General features: G+C 36.1%; 1 protein-coding gene across 5 annotated transcripts in view; it reads right to left on the reverse strand.

Annotated features, from left to right (window-relative positions):
* Positions 1-22,432, reverse strand: part of DPYD (dihydropyrimidine dehydrogenase) — an 883,000-nt gene that overhangs the window by 481,930 nt on the left and 378,638 nt on the right. For all 5 annotated transcript variants that reach the window (XM_053591597.1, XM_053591598.1, XM_053591599.1 and 2 more), the window contains one exon: positions 21,920-22,130. In XM_053591597.1, coding sequence (XP_053447572.1) covers positions 21,920-22,130 — 211 coding nt within the window. The remainder of the gene's footprint in view (positions 1-21,919; positions 22,131-22,432) is intronic.

Consider the following 22,432-nt stretch of genomic DNA (forward strand, 5'->3'; position numbering starts at 1 on the left):
CACCACTGGAATCTTGGAAGCAACTAAAATGAAGAAGATGGGGTTGGCAGGACACAAGGAATTCTAATCTTGACTAGCTTCACAAATTCAGTATTTAGATCATCTCTTCCAAAGGAACCGTTGTCTTTTCCCTTTCTGTTGAGCTAACCACTGACCAACCACCTTCTGTTAAACGAGGCACTGGTGACTTTATCCAATTATTTGTCTTGCCTGCACCACTCTTAAGTTCAGGGACCATATCAGAATCAGCCACTTCCCCAGCATCTGCCATAATAACTGCATGCAAGAGGAATCCAACACATCTTTTCTCTTTGCAAAGTGTAATATTTGTCTATTTCACTTATTTAGCATATTAATTGTGTCTTAATTATTTTTCTTATAGGTCTTATTTCCTCAATTAAAGAATCAGGTTATTGTGTGTGGGAAGGAAACTCAAATGCTTCCCTTTAACAAAAGAAAGAAAGGAAGGAAGGAAGGAAGGAAGGAAGGAAGGAAGGAAGGAAGGAAGGAAGGAAGGAAGGCGGGCTTCTACAAATGCATTGACTAGGGAAAAATTTCTTTAGATTGATTTAACTATCTCTCCATTACATTGCTATGGTTAGATAATTTTCAGTGTGAACATGTGTGCAGAATTTAGGTAGGGTTATAGTACAGTTCCGACATTCTTGCCATCTACGCGGAGGATAATTTTAGAACCCCAAGTTAAACAGAAAGAATGGATGTCAATAACAGCCTGTAGCTAGTCCTTCTGTTTTACTGGTATTCTATGGGGAGTTTTATTTCCATCTCCTAAACTGACCAACAAATCAATTCAGAATTAAAATAATATAAGCACTTCACCTTGATTTGCTTATTTCTCTGTAATCATTCCATCTATTTAAGACTCTGAACTCCTTGAAGATTTGATTTCATTTTATCTGGAAGCCATCTCCTCAAGGAGGTCAGCGTCCTCGAAGTAAATATATGGGGATTGTTTTCAAATTCTCTGTTGGATTCCCAAATGCTATACTTTGATTTGCTTATTTATATTCAACGATACCATCTACTTAAGACTACAAACTCCTTGAAGGAATAGATCATCCTTTAATCTGATTTGGACCATAATCATTATAATTCTATGCACATTTGGGTGCTTAATATTTCTTGATAATTATCAGACAGTGAAAAAAAGTATAAAGGCTACTGAAATATGTTATATATATTTCTCAGTGAACAAAAATGTTTAATGATGCCATTGAGTGATATAAACAATTACAGAAAGGGGTTAAGAAAAATGTTTAATATAAAATCCCCATTTGCTGCATTTAAAGCAAAAATAAAAACAAATAGAAAGTCAGTAGTAAATTACACTACTTGTGAAAACAATATTATTAAAATATAAGTGAATACTGAAAAATATTTTAATTAACAAAATAAATCAAATGGAAAAGAATCTCTAAATAGAGCTTTAAAAGTAAATCTATGTGTCTGACTGCCATGACTAATTATGTATCCATGTAATGTGTGTTCAATTTGGGCTTATTTAAATAGCAGAAATGCTCATTAGCTGCAGTATATCTGTGAAGCTTCAGTAAACAGTTTAATGGTTTTTATGTTTAACCAATTTCATAAGTTCCTATAATTTTAGCTTTAGCAGCTCATTAATGTTATTTTTTGATATCCATCTTACAGCTTTTTTTTCCCTTGTCAATCGTCAGTAGGCACACTTCAATGCAAAATTAAAACACACAGTAGAATTTTGTTTAAACAATTTTAGTTCGCAAGTAAAAGCTTGATTCAAAAGTACAGCTCCTTTATAAAGAACACTGGTTTAATCATTAAGAAATTTATCTTTGGAAGCTCAGCACAGTGGCTCATGCCTGTCATCTGAGCATTTTGTGAGACTGAGGTTGAAGGGTCAGTTGAGGCCAGGAGTTTGAGACTGGTCTCAGCAATATTAGAGACAATCTCTACAAAAATAGAGAAATTGGCAGGATGGGGTGGCATGTGCCTGTAATCCCAGCTAGCCAACTGTCTGAGGAAGGAGGAGACCTTGTGCCCAGGAGTTTAAGATTGTGGTAAGTATGATGATGACAGTATGATAGCCTGGGTGACAGAGGGAAATTCTGTCTCAAAAAAAAAAAAAAAAAAAAGAAAGAAAGAAAAGAAAAAGAAGAGAAAAGAAAGAAAAATTTAAAAAAAAAAAGAAAAGAAAAAAGATACCTTTGGTATTGGTAAAGGCAAAATTTCTATTCAACACATAATGAAAAACATTTAATATTTTCATGAGGATGTTGCTAATTAGGAGCTAGACACTGAATATTTTGTCTCCTTAAATTCTTACTAAATAAGCATTATCTCGATTTTACAGTTGAGGAGGGTGGGACTGAAAAAAGTTACCCATCCATGCTTAGGATTTAAACCTAACGACAGATCAGCTACATATACAGCTGGAAATTCCCTGCAGCGTTCCAGGGGCATTTGGAGATAAACAGATCTCAGGGAGGATCCTGAATCTTGAAATTAGATAAATCACAAGGATAGATAAAGTTCCCAAAGAAAGAATTCAAGGGAAAAACAGAGTCAACCACTTATGTTTAAGACAGCAGCAAGTACTTCCTAAACTAAAGCTAGGGAAGGATTCGCCAGAGTTACATGAGAATAAAAATATTTCTGAGTCACACAAGTCAAGTAAAGGGGTGATTTCAAGAAGTATCAAATACAAGAAAAATATAAGCTACATAATTAGATTTGGTCATCTGGATGTCAATGGACAGTGAAAAGATGACATTTGCAGTTAAATGGAAAGGGCAAAAGACAGAGAAATGGCTTAAGAACAAGGAAATCTGGCAAAGACCTAAGGTAGTGTTTACAGGCTAATCTTTCAATGAATTTAATAATTATTACATAGGAAAAAACTAAGACTACTTTGCATTTATTCCTCCAATTGGCAATTTTTTTCTGCCATGTACTAAATCCTACTGTAGGCACTGTAGTAAACCGTGGATAAGAATCTTACACATTATATGTTTCTATCAGTAGCTAGAAAATAAAAAGTAAAAAGAAGTGAATTATATGGTAGTAAAAATGGTTATGAAGAGGGTCATATGAAAGAGACTAGTATAAGATGTGGGGGGTAAGAAGAGAAGGGGGGTTGCATTAGATCATAGGGAGTATGACTAGGAGGACCTCCTTGATGAGATGACGTTAGTGTTAAAACATATTAGCTAACATCAGTCAGTCATGTGAATATTGGAAAGCAGATCATTTCAGAAAGAGGGATATGAAGATGAGGTGAGGTTAAAGCACTCCAAAGTAGGAAGGAGGATATCCTCTATGTGAGTAAGGAAAGCAGGTAAGACAGTATTAGGGGAGATGTGAGAAACAGGCAGGGGCCAGACTGAAGTGGGCTTTATAAGCTGTGAGAAGAATTTTATTCTAAATAAAGTAGGCTATAGTCATGTCTTTTGCTCATTTTTTTTTCTGATTTGAGTTCTTAGCAGAGACTGAATATTAGCCCTTTGTTGGATGTATAGTTTGCAAATATGTTATCCTACTTTGTAGGTTGTCTATTTGCTCTGTTGAACACTTCTTTTGCTGTGAAGACGCTTTCTAGTTTAAGTCCCCTTTATTTCTCTTGTTGCTGAATTTGCTTTGGGGTCTTACTCATAAATTATTTGTTCAGGCCAATGTCTAGAAGAGTGTTCTCTGAGGAAAACATATTGTCTTCTAGAATGTTTATAGTTTCAGGTTTTATATTTAAGTCTGTAATTCACCTTCAGGATTTCTCTACAAAAAATCCTAATTCCTCTGTCTTACATATATATAGTAAGACAGAGGAATCCAGTTTCATTCCTCTGCATATGGCTATCCACTTTCCCCAGCACAGTTTGTTGAATAGGACATCCTTCCCAGTGTATGTTTTCGCCTGCCTTGTCAAAGATCAGTTGGTGAGAGCTATCTGGTTTTATTTCAGAGTTCTCTATTGTGTTCCATTGGTCTATGTGTCTACTTTTATACAAGTACCATCACGTTTTGGTTATTATTGCCTTGCAAGAGAATTTGAAGTCAGGTAATCTGATGCCTCCAGACTTGTTCTTTTTGCTTACAATTGCTTTGGCTATTCAGGGTCTTTTTTGGTTCCATATGAAGTTTAGGATTATTTTTTCTAGATCTGTAAAAACTGATGTTGGAATTTTGGTGGGAATTGCTTTGAATCTGTAGATCACTTTGGATGGTATAGACACTGCAAAAATGTTGTTCTTCACAAAAATTTTGCTCTTTCCAATCCTTGAACATGGATATTTTCCACTTGTTTGTGTCATCTGTGATTTCTTTCATCAGTGCTTTGTAGTTATCCCTGCGGAGACCTTTCACCTTCTTGGTAAAGTATGAACAGACGCTTCTTAAAAGAAGGTAGACACATGGTTAACAAACATATGAAAAAATGCTCAACCGAAACCACAATGAGACAGTACCTTCCCACTGTCAGAACTGCCATTATTACATAGTCAAATCACAGAATATAATGGTGTGGTTGTGATCAAAAGGGATACTTATAGGCTGTGGGAGTATAAACTTGTGTAACCACTATGGAAAGCAGTATGGAGATTTCTCAAGAACTAAAACTAGAACTACTATCCCATCCAGCAATCCCACTACTGAGTATCTACTCAAAGGAATAGAGGCATTTTTATAAAAAAAAAAAAAAAAAAAGGACACTTGTAGTGGACTGTTTATCACAGCACAATTCACAATTGAAAAGATATTGGAACCAACCTAAGTGCCTATCAACTATGAGTAGATTAAAAAATGCAGTATATAGATACCATGGAGTATTATTCAGCCATAAAAAAGAATGAAATAACATCTTTTCCAGCAACTTAGCTGGATCTGTAGACCATTATCCCAAGTATCTCAGGAATGGAAAAACAGATACTTCATTTTCTTCCTCAGAACTGGCAGCTAAATGAAGGATGCATATGGTCATAATGAGCTCTAACTGGCATTGAAAACTAAGAAGGGGGTAGGTTGGGAAGGGGTAAGCAATAAAAACCTACTTATTGCAGGTTTGCAACAAGGGAATGAAATGACAATTTTGTTTATCAACCTGATTATGGTGGGATTATATGGAAGCAAGCGTAGAAGGAGGGTGACTAGTTTGAGAAGGCTTTTCTCAATGTCGGTAACGGTGTCCAGCATCTGACCATCCTCTTAGAAGAGGGAGGGCTTGCTGGTCTGCATGACACTTCATATAAATACCTCTTTTGCATGACTTTGTTACTACTGGAAATATTCTGTAAAGACCTTGGAATAAAGCCACTTCTTTCTTTCCATCCAAACATTTATCTATCTTTTCATTCATTCATCCACCAATCAGTAGACTTATTGAGTTAGGGACTGTGCTGGATACAGTAGAATAAAATATAAATAAACTATCCTACAGTGGTATTATCAATATAATTTAAAATACATGAGATACTCAGGGTGAAATAGGAGAAAATCAGGAGTGAAAAAGAAGTAGCATGTGTAATTATGTGTTCCCTATGTGGGTGAAGGAAGGATCTGCATTCCCCTTTTGATTTCCAGAACAGAACCCATCAACTCTGGAATAAAATTCAGATACCTTAGCCCAGCACTAAAAATATTTCATGAGGTTCGGCACCTGTAGCTCAGCAGTTAGGGCACCAGCCACATACACCGGAGCTGGCTGGTTCGAATCCAGCCCGGGCCTGCCAAACAACAATGACAACTACAACCAAAAAATAGCTGGGCATGTGGCAGGTGTCTATAGTCCCAGCTACTTGGCAGGCTGAGGCAAGAGAATCACTTAAGCCTACGAGCTTGAGGTTTCTGTGAGCTGCGATGCCACAGCACTCTACTGAGGGGTACAAAGTGAGACTCTGTCTCAAAAAAATAAAAATATGTCATGAATTATCAATGATATGTTTTTCCACCCTTGCTCTACGATTACTTCTTCTATATCTTATGATCTAGTCAAAGAAACATTCCATGTATTTATCCAGCCTGTTCACTATCACTAGAATAGTGTTGTTAGAGTTTTCCCCAACTCTTTTTTCTTAATTCCTACTCAGTTTTTATATCTAGTACAAATGTCACGACCTCCATAAAACCTGGTGGCAGTCACCCCTCTACTCCTATGTGGGACACTAGGAGTTACCTTTTCCTCCAGGAGTCACTTTCTAACTGATGGAAATTTTATGTATATATATTTTTCCTCTTCTAGTAGAGTACACATTCGTACAGACAGGAACAATGTATTCATTTTTGTGGGCCTTGCAGAACTGAACAGAATCTTCTATACTTAATACAAGATACAGCTGATAAATACAGAGTGAACAGTCTCTGAAGTAAGATCCCACAAGTACGTAGGAGGGCAGATTAGGAGGATGTTAAAACTAAATTGAAGCATTTGTTTTTGATCCCACTATCACAGAAAAACAATTTAGCATTCTAAAGTATGAGAGCAATTCAACAAGAATGGTGATATAGAAGTTCATTTGGTAGCAGTGTGCAAATATAAGGGAAAACACTAGGTCACGTTAAACAAGGTTGTCAATACAGTTTGCAGAGGGCTTGCAAAAATCACTGGATATTTGCCAAACAAATACATATAATTGCTTGACATTTTTTTTTCATTCTTTTAACTACTTATATCAGGAGTCTTCAAACTTTTTAAACATGGGGCCAGTTCACTGTCCCTCAGACTATTGGAGGGCGGGACTATAGTTTAAAAAAAAAAAACAAACTATGAACAAATTCCTATGCACACTGCACATATCTCATTTCGAAGTAAAAAAACAAAATGGGAACAAATACAATCACACCACCTCATGTGGCCTGCGGGCCGTAGTTTGAGGACCCCTGACTTATATGAAAAAAATGGTTTTGCAAGTAAAAGACATCTGAAAACAATTTAAAGAGCTTCATAATTACAAAATGTTATACATACGGCTTCCATGGAACAAAAAGTATGTGGACAGCATTAATCCACAGACCGCTTGTGAAGAACTCTTGCCCCTGAATGGAGGTTAAAATTAATACCAATTTTCTCTGGCAAACCCAGCATATGGCCATTTGAATCGGGTGGCATCCATAGTTCGGGAGTAGATAATATGATTCAGTGTAATTCAGTGTTATTTACACTGAATCATATTATCTACTCCCAAACTCAAAGTTGTTTATCTAGAGACTGTAACACCTTTTGTTTACTAATTCATCAATGAAAAGCCACTGTCCTAGGCATAAAGTATCAATTTTAACCAAAGACTATCTTAGACAATCTTTGTCCTTTTTATATTGTACTTTCAGCAAAGTATACAAGTGTAATTAAAAGAATAATTCTAATCTGCAGTACAAAATACATATTGTTAAGAACATTAGTATATAATTCATAATAATACTTTATAATTTAATTAAATATTACATTGTGATTTCACATCTCTTAGCAGCTCATTGTAGTTTAACATTTCACAAGAACATTAGTTTTTAGAATAACCTTTTACGTACAGTACGAGCTAGCCAGTATTTAGAAGACAAACATAATAGATCATGGTCAGTAAGGCTCAGGGCATGTATTACACTCACTGCAGCTCTACTACATGTTCAAAACCACTGGCTATGTTTTATGATTTCTGGTCTCAGAAATAATTATCTTATTTTACATTTTATACCTTCTTTCCCCAACAAAACTTGTTACTTGCCACTGCTCTACTTCTTGTATGTAATCTTTGATTTGATGGGAAACTACTGATTTAGCCACTGTCTCCCTGTAAGAATGCATATGATAGCAACCACTAGTGAAACCTAAAAAATAAAGATAAGGAAAGGCTCTCAACAGAGCTATTCACTGGGGAAACAAACCTATTCCTATGCACTTGTTAAAGGGAAGTGAAATAATTACAGAAATAGTATGCTGTGCTTCGAATGGATGTCTCAGGCAGTTGTAAGTGATGCGATGTTGATTCCAAATCACTTTCAACGCTGTTATCAGTTTGACCTCCCTCCTCATCACTCCACCCTTTTAAAATCCAAAGAAAAACCATGCAAGGCTTACATTATTTAGGATGGCTATTTTGAAGAAATCCCAGCATTCCAGCACTTGCATGATAATCCACCACTTCATCCTCATGCCACACAGTATATTTCATAATATAAAGATGATACATCTTTCATCTAGGCAAAAATCTTTCTGATAATAAGCCAATTTTAAGAAAATAGGTATAGTTTTACAATTAGGTAACTGAGAATGCTTCTTGCTCAAAATATAATTAAAAGCAAAGCAACATACAGAGTAGACTAAAAAGGGTCCATTCTCATCCCCTGGCCAAGCCACATAAAGGATATTATTAGTGTTACACTATTCGCATGTGAGAAAATGAGATGATGGCAGAAGCAACAACATGAATTAGTAAAAAAAGGAAAGGTGAGTGCCACGGAGTAGAAACTCTCCTGGATGTCATGACTTTGGCAGAATATTTACCATAAGAAAAACAGCAGTAAAGAAAGTTTTTTCCTCTTCAGGAAAGGCAAGAGGCTTCTGGATTTCCAGAGTAAACACCACATGTGCTGTTTGGCCATACTTCTAAGAAGTTGTTTATCTACATTAGAGACTATAGTTTGTGTATTGATTCGTCAAGATTACCCTCTGTTCTAGGCACTAAGACATGGCACTGAAAAGCCACACAAATGATGTTTTACTGTAATTCCCAGTGTCTGTTTTCAATTATTTTCTAAGTTCTAGTCCTCTCTTTCAGTTGTTGCAGATTAGAACATCCAAGTTGGACACACCACCGTATCGCTCAGATCTGTTCCATCTCTTGTTTTTGTGAGTTCCGACACCAGTATAGTCATCTGCTTATTTCCCCAACTAGAAACCAGAGATCCAGTATCTTTATAGAACAGATAATCAAATCCTGCCCATTCTACTTAAGAAATATATATTGATTCTAAATTTGCTTCTGTATTCTCACTTCCTCCACCTTAGCCATTGAAACTCTGAGAAAAATCATTTTAACGGGTTTCGCTCTTCTGCCTTAATTCCAGGCCATCTTTTTCAATGTTGTCACATCTATATAGTAGCATGCTTATTCAACACTGCACTGCTGCCTTCCGCGGGGAGAAACCAGCCCTGGAATGACATTCCATGGTGTCTCCTTGTGCTTGTGTTGGTTCTCCTCAAAAAGCTAAAATTAGAATTCTGATTAGTGAATCTGGAAGAAGAAATTAGGCATGTATAACCTACCCTTATATAAACTAAAAAATGGAATCTTAGGGCTCCCTGTAAGCAGCTGACTGACTGGACCCCCACTTGGCCAAGAAGATCCCTCAAACTAAGTTGCTAGCCAGGAGAAAGGACATCAGACCTGCCTCATCTTGCTCTCTCCCCACTTACTCACTAACAGGCCGAAGGCTATGCAAGACCTTCCCTCTGGCCATCAATATACATAATAAACTACTTAACTCTGTCAGATGCTTTAGCTCTAATTAACAGACCCTTTATCTTAAGCATTCCTTTTCACTGACTCCTGATCCTTTAGACAAAGCCTAACTTTTCCAGCCAATTGTCAGCTGTAGAATCTTTAAACCCATCTATCATCTGTAAGCCCCCCCACTTCAAGATGTCCCATCTTTGGGGACAGCAATATATGTTTTTCCTGTATTGATTTATGACCTTATTTGTAATTCCTATCTCCCTAAAATGTATAAATCAAACTGTAACCCCACCACCACAAGTCCACTTGCTCAGGGCTGTTCTCTAGGTCATGGTCCTCAAATTTGGCTGAGAATAAATCTCCTTAATTACTTTACTGAGTATGTTTTTGGTGTTTTTTTTTCCTGTGGACATATGACAATCCTACACTTAAAAGCTGCCTTTGAGTACAGTTTCTCCCTCCCGTTATATGGAAAATCTTACTGGCTCAGCTTTTCAGAAGGGGATCTTTCTTTCTAGTTGGATCTTAATATCCTGTGACTGAGTAACTTTACCTAATTCAGCACTCAGTTAACTTGTTAACTTGCTTAACACCACAGTGTTAGATTAAGTAGTCATTTTACAGTCAGAAAATACATTTGCTATTATAGGAACCAAAGGATGATCACTTATTTTCTAACTCCCAAGTATTTGAAGCATATTACAAGTAGTTCAAAATCTAAGCAGGGAGAAGGAAGATCTACTATCTTGAATTACTTCTTTCAAGATAAAGACCTCTCCTGTATTTAAACTTTCCCATTTTTCACCCAGAATTCTATAGCACCAAATTCAACATCCTTAGCTTGACATCTAAGTCTGTGACTACACATAATTTCATAGGGAGATTTCCTCCTGCCTTATTCCTACCTGCTTCCTCCTTGTGCAAACACAAACCATCTCCTCCAGCTAAACAAAAATTCTTCCCCTGGTTTGGTTACATGAGGTCATTTTCAAGCCCATACTTTTATATTACATGTAGGATGATCGCTCTTACAGGGAAACTCCTATTCAAGTTCTAAAACCCATTCCAAATACGATCTCAAAGTAGCACATTAGGTTGCAATACATGCACTTACATGCCTGTTTCTCCCATTAGCCTATGGGCCCCTGAAGGGCAAACGATTTTTGCTCATGTCTGTATTCTAGTTCCTGGGAGTACCTGGAACATAGTTGTGCATCTACAAATGTTCATTGCCTGATGAATATTGAGGGAGTGACTAGTAGAAATCAAATAACAAAATGTTCTATTTTAGAAATAAAAATGGAAAATTCAGACCTTCATTTATGAAGATGAGAGCACGCATGAATAAAGTAGGCTGATGACAACTTTCTAAAGACATTTTTTTTTTACAGCTTTTTAAAATGACTGTAAAATGACTACTTAATCTAACACTGTGGTGTTAAGCAAGTTGCATAATCTCCCTGCGGCTTCCCTTCCTTCCACCCCCATTCCACCTGGAAACTCCCACATATCACTCAGACATCAGTTTACAACCCACTTCCTCTAGGAAGCTTCCCTGAACCATCACTTTCTCATCTGAGCTTCTCCAGGACTCTAAACTACTCCCAGTACAATTTATTGTGAGTCTCTCCTTTTATTACTATTTTTTAGGAGGTATTTCAACCAATGTAATATGTGACACTTGTTTACCTCTTTCTTTTAAGTATACGCGTTAATGCCCTTTTAAACCATACATTCCTGGAGGCAAAGTTCGCATTTCTCTTTTTGCCATGTTATCCCTGGAACTTAGCTCGGAGCCTGCAAGAGCAGGTCAACAACTATAATTAAACAAATAAAACTGTGAAATGAGAATATATGATGAGGTCATAGTTCCCTTGCAGCACAATTAGAAATGCAGGAAATCCCAATGCAAGCTATTATATCACAACATATCCAGTATGTTATACTCGCTTTAGTTCTCAATTCCATCTCCCTCACTTTTAGTTATATTAATCATAAGTTCCTTCCTCTAATGATTTGCCATCATTCAAAAAGTCTGCTATCTAGCAATGAAGTACAATATTTTTTAATCTGTTCTTTATTGCAAAAAAATTTTTGTTTTTAACAAAACAAAATTTGTTAAAAAATGCATGTGACAATAAACATTTGGCCAACATGGTAGTTTATCAGTTTAGTACTTTACTCCCTTTATTCTTGGTAAGAAAGAAGAGGAATCAGGCAAGCTGAAGGCCACAAGTAGTGAAAAATGGTTCAAAGAAAATTTTGCTGAATTTCTTAGTGCCACTAGTAACTTTTGGAAGAGATGTTTCATTGTTTGAGAAACAGAAAATGATGGTAACGAAAAAAAATGAAGGTTATTAAAATGTTTTAGTGTTCTCAAATTATTTTTAATTCCCCAATAATTAATATTTTAATAAGGAGTAAAACAAATATATTGGTTCCAGGTCTTTCAAAGCACAAGTAACTATTATTATTGGATACCCAACTCATTTAGTGCCAACATTAAAACATTTTTTATAGGTTTTTCCAATACTTAAATAATTGAGGAAAAAATGGACACATTTGAAAAATTCCTTAATCTCTGCATTGTCAGGGTCCTTAGCACATTATTTCTTGCCTAACTGGCAATTTCTCCTTCTGAGTTTGGCCAGAAGGAGGCAAATTAACCCATGGTCTGCACCTTTTCTCAGCATGGGAGCAAGTGAATCAAAGCTGTACTTAAAGCTGGTATTGACAGATCGTTTGATTTACCCCATGAGGCTTTCAAAAACTTTTCTGTGGGCCTTCTAACAGGAGCAACTGATGAGTGATTTTAAAACTCTTCTTTCTTTTTTCCCCCAAACACTCCCTTATGGAACTAATTGCAATCAATGTTATCAAGGGAGTTGATTTCTGAGAGTTAAAGATTCAGAAAGAACTGTGTTTTGTGTTTCCTTATCTCTAGTTTCTAGTAAGTGAGCAGGAAAAATATGTCAATCCTGGGTGAAGTATACAAACTCCTTTCCTAAGAAAAGTTTCATGTCTTCCCTGGCTGAGCACAGAGAGCTCAGTCACCTTGTCATTTCTCTCCTGAGTAACTCTGGACATCCACTGTGCTGAGTCAGTTTTAACACCAACCTTCACTTCATCTTCTTCCTTCCAAAAATGTGGGGTTTTAATCTTTGTTCCACATAGTATCATCCCATAATTTTCAAGCACTCAAAACCTCAAGTTTGATATTCTCAAGTGTTTTCTTTCCTCCTTAAAATAAAAACGAACCATCATTTTATATTAAACAAAGACGATGGTCCAAATTCACCATTCTTAAGGGGAAAACCAAAATCACTTAAAAATATTTTTCACTTTACATATCTTTTTGTTGAAACTCAAAATGGAGACTCCTAACAACTAAAAATTTAGTTCAAAGAAAATTCTTTTATCCAATCAGAGTCGATTTATGTAAGTGATAGGTGTGGGTCCAGGGTCAGTCTTCTGCACATTCAGTTTTCTAACCAGTGGCAATTTATTTAATCCATTTATTAAATATGGATTCTTTTTCAGGAGTATGCTTTTGTTTGGTTTATGGAAGATCAGATGGTGATATGTGGCTGGGTTTATCTCTAGGTTTTCCACTCTGTTCCACAGATCTACATCTCTATTTTTGTGCCAGTACCAGACTGTTTTGATCACTACAGAATTGTAGTATTACCTGAAGTCTTATAATGGGATACCTCTAGATTTTTTTCTAGTTCTTAGAATTTCATTGGCTATCTGGATTTTTTTCTGGTCCCATATGAAATGAAATATTGTTTTTTCAAGTTCTACAAAGTATGATGTTGATACTTTGATGGGAATTGCATTAAATTAAATTAAATTAAATTGCATTATAAATGGGTAGTAGGGACATTTTAACAATGTTGATTCTTACCAGCCAGGCTCGTTGTATGTTCTTCCATTTGTTAATATCTTCTCCTATTTCTTTCTTCTCAAAAAGACACAAAATGGTAACAAATTCTAGAAGAAAGTGTGTTAAAAAACTCTAAGTAATATTGGTCTGGGAGAAGATTTTATGAAGAAGATCCTCTTGCAGTAGCAGCAACATCAAAAATAAATGAATGGGATGTTATCCAACTAAAAAGCTTAGGCACAAGCTAAGGGTACTGCAGGGAGAATGGGGACCGAAAACCCCATTTTTGGCAAGGGAAAACACCACCAGAAAACAGGAAAAACAGAAATAAGCTGAGCAAAGTAGAACAAACACAATTTAGCTAGCTTACTGTTAAAATAACAGTTAAATTTCTTATCTGGGCAGTTTCTGCTTTTACTGGAAGCCTGGCCTGCAAGGGATACAGCTTGCAAACACCCCTTTTGGGTCCGTAAACACTCTGAAGAACAATGAATGTAGCAGAAGCTGCATGCAAGGCCTGGGAAGGAACATTAACCAGGCCGACCCCTCCCCAGCCAACAACCTTCCAGAAGCAAATACCCATTGTGAGGATTTGTGTAATGGTCAGAGCAGAGATCAAGGGAACAGCCTGAGCCCTGAATATGGGCAGGAGGGCTTGTCATCTAACCACAGAGAGAAACACTTCTGGGTGGAGATAAGGTGAAAATTCCTCTTTTCCACTGATTCTTCAGGAGACTGATGCCACTACATCTGCTCTGCAGAGAAACTAGAGGAGTCTAACCTCCCCCAAGGAATCTGTGTGCATGACCACAAACAGGAGGTTGCCCCCACACAAGGCTCAGGTTCCAGCTTTCTCAAGGCTGCCCAGAACCTTAAAGTTAATGATTACAGATAGAATAATGTTGTAATTATTTGCCACCTGTAAGAAAGACTTGGACCCCAACTCAGGTATAAATCAGATGGTGATTTATTACACCTGTGCAGATGGGCCGCCGCCCCGAAGGGCAAACGGCCCCAAAGAGAGAGGTAGGCTGTCTTTTATACCTTTTTGTGCTACGTGGCAAGCAAAGCAAAAACAGAAGCAGAACGTGGCTGGTTACAGTCACAGGGCTGGGTTTACAGTCACGGGGGCTCAGTTGGCATGAGAGCATGGCAGTTGCCATGGGGACAGCTTGAGTAAGCTTTCACCATTGTTTTTATTGCTAGGGGGGTTGAGGTAAGTTTAGGGGGCTAACAGAACCTGGGAAATTCTGCTTGAGTGAGTTTTCACTATTGTCTGGCAAGGGAGCCAGGGAACTCAGAGAGAACTTCCTTGTTCTGAAACCTGTTCTCAGAATTAACCCAAAGGGTGGGGGGGGAGGTTGAGATATGCGGGGACTCAGGCTGAGACAGTTAGGGGCCTTTAGGGGTCTTTTTGCTGGGTCCGTTATTATAATAAGAACTGACATGCTTACTCAGAGAAACTGCTGATGTTTTTACTCCCTTCCTCAGCTTACTCTCTTGGCTAAATGATAAAATAGCCTTTAATAAAATCTGGGTGAAACAATCACTCAGGGACACTCACTGAAGCCCCTTAAGCTAGCGATGGACCCTGTGTTCCCACTTCTGATAACTCTATTCTGGTGTTTCCTGCTTCTTTACCTTTCACTACTTTTACTTTCATTTTCTCCAGTCGAGACCACTTCCAGTTCCACAGGTATTAAAGGACATTGCCTCTGGGGCAGGACCCCAGCAGGTAGAATAACTAAGACATAGGGACAACCTTCAGAATGGGGGAAGAACTGTGCATGCTACAAATCTGACAAAGGGCTGGTAACTAGAATCTGGGGATAACTCAAACTACTGAACAAGAAAAGAGAAAACAACCCCATTTATAAATGGGCAAGAGACATGAACAGAACCTTCTCTGAAGGAGACAGACCAATGGCCAACAAATGCATGAAAAAGTGCTCATCATCCCTAATCATCAGAGAAATGCAAATCAAAAATACCTTGAGGTATCACCTAACCCCAGTGAGAATAGTCCACATCACAAAGTCCTAAAGCTGCTGATGCTGGCGTGGATGTGGAGAGAGGAAAGACTTTTGCATTGCTGGTGGGATTATAATCTAACATAGCCTCTTTGTTAAGAAGTCTTGAGAACCCTCAAAGAGCTAAAAGTAAACCTTCCATTTGACCCCATCATTTTTCCGTAAGATATTTACACTAGAATGTTCATCACAGCTCAATTCACAATCAACCCAAGTGCCCATCAACTCATGAATGGATTAATACAGTGTGGTATATGTATATCATGGAATACTATTTAGCCATAAGATGATGAAGACTTTACATTTTTTGTATTAACTTGGATAGAGTTGAAGAACATTCTCATTAGTAAAGTATCACAAGAGTGGAAAAGCAAATATCCAATACATTGCAATATTTATATGAAACCAACAGATAAACAACGACATACCCATATTAGAGAAAAACACAAATTCAAGTGGAGGGGAGGAGAGAGTGAGAAAGTAGGGAGTGAGATTGGGAACCTCTCACTTAATGGGCACAAAATAAAGGTATACAGCACACTCCCTGAGAAAAGGGTACAACTACAAGCTGAACTACACCTAACAAATGCAAACACTGTAATATAATCATTTGTACCCTCATTTTAATGTTAAAGAAAAAATAATGGTAATAAACATCATTGTCTTTCTGGCTGAAAAATTTAAAAAAAAGTTTTTAAGTTGAGAATATCAGATATTCTTTTAAATATATAATAGTTACAAATTATTCAATCTTTTTTCTGTAAACAAAACTTACTGAATGAATTAAGAATTTTCTCATTTAAAAAGTCATAAATGAAAGAGTATCTGCTTCATTAATTCACAGGGACCTGCTGACAGAGCCTCCATGTCCCCTGAATGAAGTCTTGATTTTCAAATGCATTTGTTCCCAGGCAACACTGATAGCACCATTATAGTGTAATATTTATGCTGAAATAATATAAAAATGATAGTTATATTATACTAGAATTATTTTTCTAACTTTTTAATTTTCCAAAAACATAAACCAAACTGATCCCATGGTGAAAAGGAAAAAGTTGCTAGTTATAACAAAATTACTAACCTAACATGAATCAAGTAAAATGTACAAATATCTTTCTGTATCTACTATAAGCACATTAATATGTAAGCTGCTATAAAGGTACATCTTTTCCCTCTTTGGGTTTGCTGTAAAATTTGAAGATAGTTAATAGGTTCTGGAAGAATGAAGGTCATACATAGATCTTTTCAAAGTGGATGTTTGAAGACAGTAAGAGGATAATTGTGGTATGGCATACGAAAGAGGCACAGAATCACAGAAGTGGTTCAAATGCATTCACTTAGTTTTCTGAAAGCACTCTCAAAAAACTATAAAATAATATTATCCAGATCCCTTATGATTGTGAGGACCAGGCAAACCTTCCTGCCTCAGTTGGAAAAATGAAGCTGTGGAGGTTGATGAAAATAGGAAAGAATTTTCTTCATCAATTCAAAACTAACAGAAATAGATGTTCACTTTACCATTGGCAGTTTGATTCCAAGCAGAAAAGGAGGAAGGATAAACTATAAAATGAACAATAAATTTCTTAAACTTGGTCTTGTTCAAACAAACAAAAAGGAATAAAATTCAATTTGATAAAGACTGCCATTGGTGTTTATCAAAAAGGGGGACTTCCTATATTAGGAAATATATGCTTTGTTTGTTTGTTTTGTTTTGTTTTTTGTGTGAGACAGAGTTTTACATTGTCACCCTTGGTAGAGTGCCGTTGGATCATAGCTCACATAAACCTCAAACTCTTGAGCTCAAGTGATCCTCTTGCCTCAGCCTCCAAGTAGCTGGGACTACAGGCGCCTGCCACAATACCTGCCTATTTTTAGAGATGGGGTCTCACTCTTTCTCAGGCTGGTCTTGAACTTCTGAGCTTACACTATCTACCTGGTTTGGCCTCCTAGAGTGCTGGGATTACAGGCATGAGCTACCGCACCCAGCCTAAATGTGCGCATTTTAAATAAATAATGTTTAGAAATTTCCAGTGAATGGGGAAAACGTGTAGAGTAGAACTACTCGGTTAAAGGTAGTTTGTGCTTAATTTCCTGATAGCCTTTAAAGTCAATTTAGAATAATAAAATTCCAATTTAATGTGATTTGGAATCTTAACACACTTAGACAAAATAGAGAATAATTTTTAAAAGGTAGACCACTTTGAGTTTTTCATAAGAAAGATATTAAGTAAGGCTACTATCTCAATTGAATTAGATATTGGACACTAGTGCCTTTAGAACATGGATGGCAGTTAATGAGGATTCAATTAAACTGTGCTCATAAGCACACATATATTCCATGCATAGGTATGTGGAATATGTAGTCTTTTGTTCCTATTTCCTGATGCCTACTACAATTCATAGAAAAATTCAAACAGAATAGAATTATGCAAAATGGAATATGCAATGGAATAATTAGCAAATATAATACAAGAATATTATCTTAATTTGATATACCTCTCTTTTCCATAAGATGTTGAGGAACTTATCATTATGACAGGAAATACTTATTATAGATACAGTGGGGGATATAAAATACCAAATAAAGTTATTTTATGCTCTTCATTGTGAAAAGCAAAAAATTATCAGAGGAAAAAAATTGAGATTAAAAATGTAATCTCCTTTCAATTTCCCAATTTAGGTTACTTTTTCAAATTAGTATTGATATAATTGACACTCTGAAAGTATTTTCATTTAAAGTAGTATTATAATCAGAGACTGTTGTGAGTACAAATTTCACTACACTTTAAATGTACTCTGTTAAGTTTACTTTATTCCTTTAACACTTCAGCATGTATTTACGAAATGCATTCAGCAAAGATTTCTGTGGATCCACTGTGGGATCCACCCTCTACTGGATACTGAGAAGAATGATTCAATAGAAAACAGTGGAAAATAAAGCTTGTTAACAGATATAGATAGAGATAAAGATGGAGAAAGAGACAGAGATAGAGAGCTATTTTCTATGATGAAATCTTTTTTTATTACATCATAGCTGTGTACATTAATGCAATCATGGGGTACAATGTGCTGGTTTTATATATAATCTGAAATATTTTTGTATTTCAGATTGTAGAGAGCTATTTTCTAAAGCTCTAAAGAGTCAAATGGGAGTTTATCCTAATTTCACTTTGTAATACACTTAATTCTTTATAAGTCTGCATCCACCCCAAGTCTGTGAGTTTTTTTTTTTTTTTTTTTTTAGGGGCAGAGTCTCACTTTGTCAGGGCCAAGTTTGAACCCTCTACCCTCGGTATATGGTGCAGGCGCCCTACTCACTGAGCCACAGGCGCTGCCCAAGTCTGTGAGATTTTGAAGTGCAAGTACTCCCTCACTTATTTTTCTAAATTCCAAAATACAATTTGGTACCTGGTACACACTAGATATTTGGTAAGTATTTGTCACATACAGCATATAAATATGGACAAAAGAGGTCTTCTGAGACATAACGAACAGAAAACTAGACTTTAGAGCAGCGGTTCTCAACCTGTGGGTCGCGAGCCCTTTGGAGGTCAAATAACCCTTTCACAGGGGTCACCTAAGACCATCCTGCATATCAGATATTTACATTATAATTCATAACAGTAGAAAAATTACAGTTATGAAGTAGCAATGAAAATAAATTTTAAGGTTGGGGGTCACCACAACATGAGGAACTATATTAAAGGGTCGCGGCTTTAGGAAGTTTGAGAACCACTGCTTTAAAGTCATTTTTACACAGAAGGAAACACTCCCTACTGCAAGTCTACCTACTCTCACAGAAGTTCATTTGTGTTTTTTGAGAAATGAATGCATTTGTGAACAAATGAATAAGATAATTGGTTCACTGAAGAATTAAATATACTAAGAAGAGAAAATGGTTAAGGTCTGAACTTTAGAAAAGATTATATAAAATAATAAGGTACAGGAAGAAAATCAGTGACAGGCTTGGGAAGTAATAGTTAAAAGAAAAGAGCAAAGAAAGAGAGTGTCATAAACAATAATAACATGTTTTAGTTTTGTGTCCAAAGCACTTTCAAATTATTAATTCTGATGACAGTCCCCAAAATTAGGGAAAGAGGGTATCATCATGCTTATTTTTGTTTTGTTTGTTTTCTTATAGATGAAGATGCTGAGCCTCAGAAAGGTTAAGTGACTTGAAGAAGAGTATTTCAAATAAAGAAATATTTAATGTTGTCAGATGCAGAAAATAGAACTAGGACTCAAAAGATGATACTGAATTTGGCAGGAGGTTCATTAGAGCCTATGCAGAGTGAGGCTGGAAGGGGGTAAAGGGAGGTAACATTTTAAGAGAGAAGTTATATTAATCAACATATGTAAACATGCATCACTTAGGGAATAATCATTATGTATCAGGCAGAAATTATTACACATAGGTACTGAAATGGAACAATGTTTATGGCAGAAGAGAGATAACCCACATATCTTCTCTTCTTATCCAAATGCACAACTTACTTCCAGTAAACTGGTTTTCACCACACCTTAAATATGCGCGTGCATACCAAAGTTTTCTAACTTTGAGATTACTATTTTAAAATTTTTAAATTTTAAATGGATGATATCTTTTTGATTACCTTTAACAAATACTGCTTCCCCCCACTTCTTTAATGGTTTACATCTAAAAACAATACTGAAAACATCTGATGGGAGTGGAGGAGTGAATGCTATCCCATACCTCAACTCCTCCAGTTCCTCTCTCGCTTGGAAAGTAAATTCTTAATAATGTGAACATTACAGAGTACTCAATAAAACAGGTAAATCTCTTTAAAGATAATTTCTCCAGGTAGTTTGTTATTCCAAATATGGAATAAAAAAGCATACTGAAGAACCATTTTTTCCTCACTTTTCTCTAAATGAATAAGAGTTAGTATACATGAAACCCAAAAGAAATATACATAGTAAATTCTGGAATAAAATGCACAAATAAATTCTGGAGTGATCTTATCAAATAGATCACCTTTTCACCTATTTCATATTTCAAATACTGAAATTAAATCTCTTCCTCTTTAAACATATATACACAAAGACACATATATATGCACACCGGCATAGCTTGTAAAAATTGCAACTGATATAACAAAAGCTGTTTTCTAGGAACTTCTAAATCACATCTACTTAGATTTGTTTAGGAAAAGATACATTTTTCTTAACAGCATGATTCCCAGTTGTAGAACATAAATTTAGATATGCAAGCTAATTTCTTTTTTGATAGGTGAATCATCAACAGAATTGGCAGTTAAACACAATTCAATAGTTAACTCAATGTTTGGTGAAGTACAGGGTAGTAAGAGCTGTGTGATTTTTTAAGATAATAGAATGCAATTGACACATTGTTCTTTGTTCCTTCCTGAACCCAGTTAATTAATAAACAAGCCACACTGTGGCTGTGTCGACATATCACATAAACATCAAGATGAGAAGTGACAGAGTCAGGCCATCATCCAGCTATTTAAAAACATTTACCTTGATGACATTAAACATCTGGGTGTTTCCAAATATCAAGATGTTTGATGCCCTGCAGATAAAATATCCTGATAACTAGTTGAATTTTTTTACTTACATGTTGCATAAAAATATACACTGGTATGAATCTCTTCCTGTCTCTTCAGACACAAAATGCAATTTTAGCATGGATATAGTAGCTAGTCAGAAGGACAGTCATCAGGTTTAAATTTGTTATGGTTGTTCCTAATGAGTTTCTGAACCTAGAGAAATGTCTATTTTCCTTCAGCAAAAAAAAGGACTTAATTGTCATTCCAGCAGTATGAATTAAAAGATAAAAGAATTTGCAAAATGAAGGAACCTCCCTACTTAAGCTTTCACATACAAGGACCCATCAAAACACATGCTGTGGAGAAAGTATGACACACAGTCGTTCTAATTGCCTGATTTCTTATTCACTTAGAACTATATAAAATATTTGTTTTTCCCTTTATGTACAGAGTATCCATGAAGTTCAGGTGCAATTTAAAATAGTGTGCCATTAAAAAAATTTAAAATTGCACACAAACTTTATGGACGCCCTACGTACAAGCATTTTCTTCTTCCTTAAACTGTCCATTTACGTCACCCAGGAGTTCAAACTTTGTAATTCGATAATTTTGATGTTTATAGTGATGGTCTGGCATGAGGACAGTGCTGAACATAAATTTTACTTTTGGCTATTCATTGGATCTTAGTTTGTCTGAATCACTGAAGACTGTGTGTTTCAACTCCTCTGCCACATTTTCTTACTTCAGTCTCAATGAAGAAAATGCCATTCTTACACAGCAAACAAGGCAGACCTTATGATAAACTTAAAGATTAACGTTCAATTCTTGCCATTTTAAAAATAATTCTGTATAAACATTAAATACCAGTTCTAAGTCTTTTGAATCAAGATTGCTTGTACTTCAAAATAGAAGAGGGAAATGAATGTTAATGTGAAAGAGAAAAAGAAAGAAGGAAACAATTCCCTGAAAGCTGAAAACTATTTCAGCACTAAAATAACAGACAATTGCATAACACATTTCAGCTCCCGGGCACTCTACCTGCAGGATCACTCAGAACCGAACCAAAGGCACTGATGACCACGTCGGCTTTCAGACAGACTATCTGATCTTCATCTTCATTCCATTTTCCGGTTTCATCTTGCTCTGTCCGTACAAATTGCATAGCAGCAATTCTCCCACCCTTTACTATAACCTTCCGTGGAGACAGGAAAGGCAAAAATTCACATTTCTCTTCCTTAGCAAGTTCCATCTAAAACAAAAATACAGAAAAAAAAACCAACCTGAAAATGTTTCTTATTCTGTACAATATTAGATTTTATAATGCAATTACACAGACATGCTAAATCTTACGATGTTTAAATCAATATGAAGCTTTTTCCTTCCTCGCACCTGAGTTTCAGTTATCAGATATTTACATTTTGTAAATCGCTGTCTCAGGGAGCCTCAGATTGGAGTTGTGATGTGGAAGTCGATAGATCACGGAGGGCATCTTATTTCTTAATTTTTAGGTATTTTATGCCCTCCAGTGGGTGGTTTCTGAGGCTTCTAACT

Source organism: Nycticebus coucang, chromosome 5, assembly GCF_027406575.1.
Source record: "Nycticebus coucang isolate mNycCou1 chromosome 5, mNycCou1.pri, whole genome shotgun sequence".
Classification (NCBI taxonomy): domain Eukaryota; kingdom Metazoa; phylum Chordata; class Mammalia; order Primates; family Lorisidae; genus Nycticebus; species Nycticebus coucang.